At 53.3% G+C, this 9,493-nt stretch overlaps 2 protein-coding genes across 2 annotated transcripts; both read left to right on the top strand.

The window, feature by feature from the left end:
* Positions 1 to 1,455: 1,455 nt before the first annotated feature.
* On the top strand, positions 1,456 to 4,896 carry EAH_00010870 (hypothetical protein, conserved; the record flags this gene model as incomplete). The annotated part of the gene is made up of 1 exon (XM_013395003.1): positions 1,456 to 4,896. The coding sequence occupies one exon, from the start codon at positions 1,456 to 1,458 to the stop codon at positions 4,894 to 4,896; it is 3,441 nt and encodes a 1,146-aa protein (XP_013250457.1).
* Positions 4,897 to 6,983: 2,087 nt separating this feature from the next.
* EAH_00010860 (hypothetical protein, conserved) lies at positions 6,984 to 9,350 on the top strand (the record flags this gene model as incomplete). Its single annotated transcript, XM_013395002.1, has 3 exons — positions 6,984 to 7,601; positions 7,806 to 8,034; positions 8,272 to 9,350. The coding sequence occupies 3 exons, from the start codon at positions 6,984 to 6,986 to the stop codon at positions 9,348 to 9,350; spliced, it is 1,926 nt and encodes a 641-aa protein (XP_013250456.1).
* Positions 9,351 to 9,493: the final 143 nt, after the last annotated feature.

Genomic DNA, 9,493 nt, shown 5'->3' with positions numbered 1-9,493 from the left:
AATATATATATATATATATATATATATATATATATATAATCAATTGATTCACCTCCCAGTTCTCGAAAGGCGGCAGTGCGTAGTAAATGCCAATGCCCATATCTGGAGGCAGTTGATTGTTCTGCGTCAGGAAGCAAACGATATCTGCTGCAGGTTTAATATCCAGCAGCCACTTCAAATCACCTTCGAGCTGCTGAGGGAAGGCGCATGCACTTCCCGGTACAATTACCCCGATTGGATTCATGTTCGCATGCAGCAGCAACTAATAATCCTGCTCCAGCAGCTTATTATCATGCAACAACTGCTGCTGATGTTGCTGCTGATGCTGCTGCTGCTGCGGCGGCGGCGGCGGCTTCTCCTTCACGTATCGATGCTGCTCATGCAACAGTTGCTGCTGCTGCAACAGTTGCTGCTGCTGCTGCTGCTGCTCGTTCAGGTGTTGAAGCTGCTACTGAAACAGTTGCTGCTGATGTAACAGTTGCTGCTGCTGCTGCTGTTGTTGCTGCTGCAAATGCTGGTTCAGGTATCGAAGCTGCTGCTGCAACAGCAGTTGCTGCTGCTGCAGCTACAGCTGGTTCAGGTATCGAAGCTGCTGCTGCAGCAGTTGTTGTTGCTGTTGTTGTTGCTGCTGCTGTTTCTGTTTCAAGAAACGAAGCTGCTGCTGCTTCAGCAGCAGTAGCAGCATCACTTTTCTTGAGTTCGCGCTGCGGAAGCACCGGGGGGTAAGTGTGCAGATATCTTCTTCTATTGTTTGATAGTTTCTTTTAATGCAAATAAATGAGTGTAAAATAAATAAATTAATAAGAAATAAATAAGAGAGAGCAGCTCAACAAGCGAAAAATATGCTGCTTCTTCAGGTGTATGTACAGCGAGTGTGTGCCGCCGTGTTGTGCATACAAACAGCCGGCCGCTAAACCCCTAAGCGAGGGTTTCTATTGCTTTCTTTGTTATAAAATAACGATAAATACAGTAAAATAAACATTATTTATATTATTTCTTTCAGAGAACAATTTATTATTCCTCGCTGCATGCGAACAACCCTCTTCACGTTCTGCGCTTGGGGCTGCTGCAGACAGTCAGCCGAGCTGCATGTACACCTCAAGATATGCAGGTGTAGGGGCTCAATTTATTTGAATTTAAATATGAAATAAAGTAAATTATTTATATTTTTTCTGCTTTATAAAGATCCGTCGTCGAGGCAAGCGCTGCGCGCTCCTCCCCCCTTCATAACCACCACTCCTTCTCAGTTTGCTGCAGAGCTCTGCCTTTGCTGCTGTTGCTGCTCTGCTGCTTCCTCTGAACGCAGAAATAAAATGTTTGCTGCAGCAGCTTCTCGCTGCATGTGGAGGACCCCCTAGACCCCATACACACCCACCAATCTCCCCGCGCAGCAGCTCTTGCTGCAGCAACTGCTGCAGCAGCTGCTGCAGCTCAACAGCACTCACATCCTCTCCTATGCCTACCGTTCCTCTTTCCGGGGCGGGGCAGCTTATTGCTCTGAAAGCTGCCCTTTTGCCCCCGCACACACAGCAGCAACAGCTGCAGCAGCAGCCGCAGCAGCAGCAGCAGCAGCAATGCTACGACATTGGCCTCCACCCACTTGCCTGTAGCGACGGCACAGCAGCAGCAGCAACAGCAGGGGCAGCAGCAACAGGAGCAGCAGCAACAGAGAAGCAGCTGGCTCAGTGGTCTTTCTTGTCTTTGTCTTTGCCCTGTTCATGCTGCTGCACGCCTCCACCGCAGCACCTGCTGCAGCCGCTGCCGTGCAGCAGCAGCAGCTTTGCTGCTATGCAGCTGCAGCCTCAGGATCTGGTTGCTGCTACCTTTAGCTGCTGCGTGCAGCAGCTAAAGAAAGATAAATTTATACCCCTCAACCCGAACCGTATGTGGAAGCCAGTAAGAAAAAGAATATATAAACATCAGTGCTGGCAGTACGCCAATACCCTGGTGCAGCAGCAGCTGCTGCTGCAGCAGCAGCAGCTGCAGCAGCAGCAGCAGCAGGTACAGCAGCAGCAGCAGCAGGTACAGCAGCAGCAGCAGCCGCAAATGCTGCAGCAGCAGCAGCTGCACAACGGGCCGAGACAGATCGAACCGAGTGTAACACCATCCAGTGCAGCACTTGCAGCAGCAGACTCACCGTCTGAACCAGCAGCAGGCTCCGCTGCTGCTGCTGCTGCTGCCGCTGCTGCTGCTGAGCTGGCAGCGAATGGAGTAGATGTTGCTGCGCTGCAGCAGGTGCTGATCCGCGAAGTGTGCGGCCGATTTTTTGTTTGGTTTTACTTCGATGCGGTGAGGAAGGTGCTTGCTGCTCCCTGCAGCAGCAGCAGCAGCAGCAGCAGCAGCAGCAGCAGGAAGGCGAGTAAGAGCAGAAGCGTGTCAGTGACGTCTGAGTGGATAGAGTGCTGCTACTCCTCGCTGCTGCAGATCCCTGCTTGGAGGTTTGCTGCTTATCTACCCTTCTGCTGCTCTCCCCACCCTGATGATGCTGCTGCTGCCGCTGCTGCTGCTGCTGCTGCTTCCACTGCTGCTGCGGCGCGCTGGCAGCAGCAGCAGCACGAAGAAGCTGTGAGCCCACCAGTGCAGCAGCTAACAGAAATGTTTGATTTAGAAGAGCTGCTGAAAGCCGCCAGCTGCTGCAGCGACTCTGATACAGATGCAGCAGAACCAGCAGCAGCAGCAGCAGCGGCAGCAGCAGCAACAGCTCCAGCAGCAGCAGGGGCAGATGCAGATGCAGCAAACGCTACACCCGCACTACCAGCAGCTGCTGCTGCGACTCCGCCTGCCCAGAACAGAGCAGCAGCAGCACCTTCAGCAGCAGCAGCACATGAGCTCGAGACAGAAGATGCAGCATCGACGGCACCAGCCCCTTCGGCTTCAGTTGCAGCAGCAGCAGCAGCAGATGCAGCAGCAGCAGCAGCAGCAGACAGTGTCGGCCTCGCTAGAAGCCGCAGGTCTACCGTTGATGCTTCTGCCCCGCCAACCCAACTGCTGCCGCACACGCAGCAGCAGCAGCAACAGCAGCAGCAGCAACCAGAGCAACAGCAAGTTCAGACCCTGCAGCCGCAGAAGCACCAGCAGCAACAGAAGCACAAGCAACACAAGCAACAGCAGAAGCAGAAACAAACCCAGCAGCAGCAGGAGCCTAAACAGACGCTGCAGCAGCAACAGCAGCAGCAGCAAGAGGCACAGCAGCAGCGTGGGAAGCGCAGCAGGAAGCGCAGCAGCAGCGACAGCACGGACAGCAGCAGCGGCAGCGGTAGCAGCAACACCAGCAGCGACAGCCGCAGCAGCAGCAGCAGCAGCAGCAGCAGCAGCGGCAGTGCAGGCAAGCGGCAACGCCTCTCTTCAAAGCGTGTGGACGGTGCAGCAGAAGAAGCGGAAGCAGCAGCAGCAGAAGCAGTAGCAGCAGAAGCAGCAGCACCAGAAGCCGCAGAAGCAGCAGCACCAGAAGCTGCAGAAGCAGCAGCAGCAGAAGCAGCAGAAGTAGCGGCACCAGAAGCAGCAGCAGCAAAAACCGCAACGGCAGCAGCAGAGGGCAGCGGTGATGAAGTTGCTGTTATAGTCTCAGACGAAGAGCTGCCTCGCATACTGCAGCAGCAGCAGGAGCAGCAGCAGGAGCAACAGCAACAGCCACAGCAGCAGCAGCAGCAGCAGCAGCAAGACAGCGACGAGCCCCTTCCCTTGTTTGAGCAGGAAGGGTCTCCCACTGAAGACGCAGCAACAGCACAGGACACCAGCAGCAGCAGCAGCAACAGCAGCAGCAACAGCAGCAGCAGCAGCAGCACGAGTTTGCTGGAGTTGTTGGGCAGCAGCAGCGCCCAGATGATAACAGAAGCATGCAGAGGGGCTGAGGCAGCAGCAGCAGCAGGTCTCAGCAGCAGCAGACGCAGCAGCTTGTGCAGCAGCCGCACCCTCTCGCCTTATAGAGCTCTCTTCCCCTCTAGCAATTCGCTGCTACCGCTGCAGCAGCAGCAGCAGCAACAGCAGCAGACGCAGACGCAGACGCAGCAGCCGAAGATGTGGCAGCGGCTGCAGCAGGAAGTTAAGGATGTGTTCAATGACGCTCATGCAAGCAGCAGCAGCAGCAGCAACAGCAGCTCTCGCAGAGCTTCTGCTGCGGCGACAGAGACTGCCACTGTAACACCAGCAGCAGCAGCAGCAGCAGCAACAGCAGCAGCAGCAGCAGAGGCAGCAGCGCCTGATTCCCCTGTGCTGCTGAAGCACGGAATGGAGACGCGTCAAGAGCGTAGAGCAGCAACTGCAGCAGCAGCAGCAGCAGCAGCAGCAGCAAAAAGCAGCTTGTTTCCTGCGTCTGCATCTGCTGTAGCAGCAAAAGCTTTCCTGTCTCAGGTTGATCAGCGCCTGCAGCGGCTGCAGCAGCAAAGCCAAACAGCAGCAGCACAAAAGAAACAAACCCCTGCAGCAGCAGCAGCAACAGCAGCAGCAACAGCACTTCCTTCTGCTGCTGCTGCACAACCAAACTCTACGCCTGCTGCTGCGCCCGCATGCAAGAATATGGAAGGCAAGAGCAGCAGCAGCAGCAGCAGCAGCAGCAAACAGAGCGTCAGCAACAAACCCAGCAGCAGCAGCATCAAACCCAGCAGCAGCAGCACCAGCACCAGCAAACCCAACGTCGGCAGTAAAGCGAGCAGCAGCAGCAAAACCAGCAGCAGCAGCAAAACCAGCAGCAGCAGCAGGTTGCCTCGCCTCGGCCTCTCACGACCTACGCCGCAACCGCGAAGGGCAGCAGCAGTAGCAGCAGCAGCAAAACTCTCTAGAAGTACATCAGCTCTTCCTCGGCTAAAGCAGCAACAGCAGCAGCAGCAACAGCAGCAGCAGCGACGTCGCGGCATGAGCAGCAGCGCTCTTCCTTCTGTGGGTGCTTCGTCTTCGTAGGCGTGGAGACATATATTTATTTATTTAATTATTTATTTATTTATTTTGGTTGTAATCTCTCGCTTGCAGCATTTGCTGCTGCGCCTCCCAGCAGCAGCAGCAGCCGCATTAGCAGCAGCAGCATTAGCAGCATCAGCAGCAGCATTAGCAGCAGCAGCAGCAGCATTAGCAGCAGCAGCCTGTTATCTCTAATTGCACTGGAGTTAAAGACGGACAGAGCAGCAAGAAATACAACACAAAAGTGAATAAAGAATAGGGACTCTCATTTGCTGCTGCTGCTGCTGCTGCTGCTGCTGCTTCGGGAGCTGCTGCTGCTGCAGCAGTTCCGGTTGATGCTGCGTGCCTGTACACCTCAAGTAGCAGCACTGCTGCGTAATGCAGCAACTGTTTCTGCTGCTGTGCATGCAGCAAACAAATCTTTAAGAAGCAGAAGGGGACCCCAGCAGCAAAACTGTAGAGATTTGCTGCTGATAGAGGGAGGCTGCAGATACACCGCAAATAACTCTGTGTATATATTTAACTAATTATAAAACATCTGTACATATATATATATATATATATATAAATTATTAAGCTGCTGAACATACACCGCAGCAACCCTTTACAAGCACGACTGAATAAACGCTGTCTATATGCATATAATTATAAATTAGTTTTATATATTTAATTAATTAAAAAGCATTTGTATATACAGATAATTATTTATAATAAGACAGTTATATATACACTCCATTTGTAATACAATCTGTCTACGCAGCTTATTATTAACCTTCTGTATATAATCCTATTTAAACAAATAAATAAATAAATAAATATATAAATATATATATTTATGTTTATATATATTTATATGTATATTTATATTTATTTATTTATTTATTATTGATGTTATATATTATATTTATAGATAAACAATAGAACGAAATATGCTGTGAAGTGTCTTTGTGCTGCTGTAGCAGCGCGAAAAGAGCAAACAAAAGAGGCAAACAAATAAAATAAAATAATAAATAACTAAATTAAATAATAATAATTAATTAAACTAAATAATAATAATTAATTAAACTAAATAATAATAACAATGTTAAAAAATTTGTTGTCTATGAACCCCCTCCCCCCTCTATAACTGAAGGCAGCTGCAGCATGACGCCTACAGCAGCTTCTTCGGTGTTTCATAAATAAAATTTAAGTTTTTATTGTATTTTAATATTGTTATTAAGAAAAATAGCAGTAACAGCAACAACAACAGCAGCAACAGCAGCAGCAGCAGCAGCAACAGCAGCAGCAGCAGCAGCAGCAGGGGTCTAGAGTAGTATAAGAGAAGCAGAAGAGTAGGAGGGGCCTTCTCAATGGTGTTCACGAGTTTATCTTTCTTCGTTTGTTTCTGTTGTAATTAGTTTATTAAATTATTATCGCTGCACTTTGTTAAGTTATTATTTAACTCTTAGGGCTGAGCCTACTCTCCTACGACAGCAACACACACACAAACGTAGCAAAAGAAGTAAAGAAGAAGAAATACAAACAAAGACAAATACAGCAGCAAGCCAAAGCCCCTGCTGCTGCTGTTGTTGTCGTTGTTGTTGTTGCTGCTGCTGCTGCTGCTATTGCGTCGGCAAGCAGCGCTGCAGTGCAGGCACACCACCAGCAGCAGCAGCAACAGCAATAGCAGCAGCAACAGCAACAGCAGCAACAGCAACAACGACAACAGTTCAGATGCAGCAGGAGCGATAGCTCAGCGCATTCATTCTACAGCAGTACCACCACCACTACCAGCAGCAGCAGCAAAAGCAGCAGCAGCAGCAGCAGCAGCAGCATGCACCAGCAGCAGCGGAGCTCGCTGTACGGGCCCTCTTATTATTCTAAGGGCAGACGCCTGTCTTCTTATCAAGCACAAACAGAAGAGCGACAACGCCAGGTGTCTCTGCAGCAGCAGCAGCAGGTGCTGGTGCGTCGTCTGCAGCAGCTGCACCACGAGAAGCATCAGCAGCAGCAGCAACAACAGCAACAACAGCAGCAGCAGCAGCAGCAGCAGCCAAGCGGCTGCTGTTCTTGCTGCTTCTCCCTTGAGTTTTTTGCTGTACGTACAGAACATGCTTGCTGCTGCGCCTCTCCTCAATCCTTCTTCTGCCCCACTCGCCTCTGCTTCAGCTGCTGCTACCCGGGCTGCTAGATACACCTTCAAGGGGGCCCCCCTTGCGGGGCCCCTAGGGGGGCCCCTTGGAGGGTCTTTGGGGGGGCCCCTGGGGGGGCCTCTCGGGGGGCCCCTGAGGGGGCCCCAAGGGGGGCCCCAAGGGGGACCCCAAGGGGGGCCCCTAGGAGGGCCCCAAGGGGGACCCCAAGGGGGATCCCTGAGAGGGCCCCCGAGGGGGCCCCTAGGGGGGCCCCTAGGAGGGCCCCCTGGAGGTCCTGTAGGGGGGCCCCCCATGGGGCCCCTGTGGGGGGCCCCCGCTGAAGGGCCCGCGAGGGAGTGCTTTATGAGTTTGTATGGGAGCAGCAGCGCGCTGACTGGACAGATGCTGCTGTCTCCACAGCAGCAGCAGCAGCAGCAGCGGCAGCAGCAGCAGCAGCAGCGGTTGCTGCGGCATATTCCTACTAGTGGGTTTCCTGGGTTCCGCAGCAGCAAGGGTTTGAAGAAGATCAGCAGGCGACCCCCCTCTGGAGATCTGCAGCGGCTGCTGCTGCAGCGCGTGGCTGCCTTCACAAAACCCGTAAACCCTAAACCCTAAACCCTCGCACCCCTAAACCCTAGAGCTTTTAACCCAGTCAGTTGTCTCCACTCTGCCTTCCAGAGACCCCTTTTGTTCGCCGGCCAGGAATGAGGGTTTAGTAGGGTTTTCTAGGGTTTAGGGTTTAGGGTTTAGGGTCTAGGGTTTAGGGTTTAGGGTTTAGGGTTTAGGGTTTGTGGGGTTCAGGTCCCTTTCCCCCGTGAACCTCCTCTAGAAATGGAGGGCATTCGCGTTCCGTCGGCTTGGGCAGTAGCAGACCCCGAGCTGCCTCCTCACCTGCTGCCGCAGCAACAGCAGCAGCAGCAGCAACAGCAGCAGCAGCAGCAACAGCAGCAGCAGGGACCACAACAACGGGATCATGCTGCTGATTCCGCTGCTGCGGGGGTGTGGGATCACGTGGCTTTACACCTAGGAGGTAAACAGTTTGCTGCTGCTGTTGCTGCTGGTGCTGCTGCAGTTGGTGTTGCTGCTGCTGCTGCTGCTGCTGCAGTTGGTGTTGCTGCTCGTGTTGCTGCTGTGGTGCTGGTGCTCTTGTTGCTGCTTTTTTTGTTGATTTTCTTTGACGGTGTTTGTTCCGTTCTGCTGCTGCTGTCATTTGCTGCTGCTGCTGCTGTCATTTGCTGCTGCTGCTGTGCTGCTGCTGCTGCTGCAGACATCTCTAAGCTGCGTTGCTGTGGGGCGGTGGCTGGCATTGGGCGTTCGCTGCAAATACACGCGGAAGGCAGCGGCTTTCGAGGGGCATCGCAGCTGTTTGCTGCTGCAGGTCCCTGGCTTCACCTATTCCTGCAGCAGCAGCAGCAGCTGCTGCTGCAGAAGCAGCAGCAGCAGCAGCAACAGGAAGGCCCGGCAGATGCTGTAAACTCCTTTCTTGCTGCTGCGCAACAAATGCATGCAGCGCTGCTGACCCCACAGCTGCAGCAGCAGTGGCCGCTCTCACCATCTGCAGCAGCAGCAGCAGAAGCAGCACCAGGAGGAGGAGGTGCAGCAGCAGCAGCGCGAAGGGCAGCAGCTGCACTGAAGGGGGCTTGCTGCGAGTGTTCTCCGCTGGTAGCAGCAGCGGCAGCCTCTGCAGCAGAAGCAGCATTAGCAGCAGCAGCGACAGCAGCAGAAACAGCAGCACCACGGCGTCCCTTACCACCGCAGTTGCTGCTGAAGCGAGGGTCTTTAGTATTAACCCCTGGGTTTGCTGCTGCTCCTCTCTTCCTGCTGCAGTGTGTGGAGCCTGTTGCTGTGCTGACGCAGCAGCAGCTGCTTCAGCAGCTGCTGCTGCTGATAGACTGCGATGTAGAGGAAGCGAAGCAGCAGCAACAGCAGGAACAGCAGCAAGAACAGCACCTGCCACCGCAACAGCTGCAGGAGCAGCTGCAGCAGCAACACCAGCAGCAGCAGCAGCAGCGTCAACTCCATTCCCCTTCTCTTTATCTGCTTGAAGACTGTTACTTAAAAGCTTTTGCTGCTGCTGCTGCTCTCGGGCTTAAGACCCTTGCAGTGCCGCTGCTGGGTACAGCAGCTGGGGCGTACCCGCTGCATGCTGCTGCTTACTGTGCTGCTGCTGCAGCACACCGCTGGCAGCTACAGCAGCACAGGCAGCAGCAGCTGCAGAAGCAGCAGCAGCAACAGCAGCAGCAGCAGCAGCAGAGAATGAAGATTGTTTTTTGTACGCCCGATAGAGATGAGTGGAGGGCTTTGGATCTCAACATAAGGAGACGCATGCAGCTGTTCACTCCCTAATAACCAGCAACAGCAGCAGCAGCAGCAGCAGCAGCAGCAGCAACAGCAGCAGCAGCAGGGGAGTGTGTGTATTTGTGTTTGGGTGTTTTTATTCTTTTTGTGTTTTTGTCTGACTGCTGATGGCCGCGTCAGCCGGACTCCGC

The sequence above is a fragment of the Eimeria acervulina genome, genomic scaffold, assembly GCF_000499425.1.
Source record: "Eimeria acervulina Houghton genomic scaffold, Eah_scaff57, whole genome shotgun sequence".
Taxonomy (NCBI): domain Eukaryota; phylum Apicomplexa; class Conoidasida; order Eucoccidiorida; family Eimeriidae; genus Eimeria; species Eimeria acervulina.
Note: the sequence above shows the minus strand (reverse complement) of the source record. Positions and strands in the feature narration are given on the sequence as shown.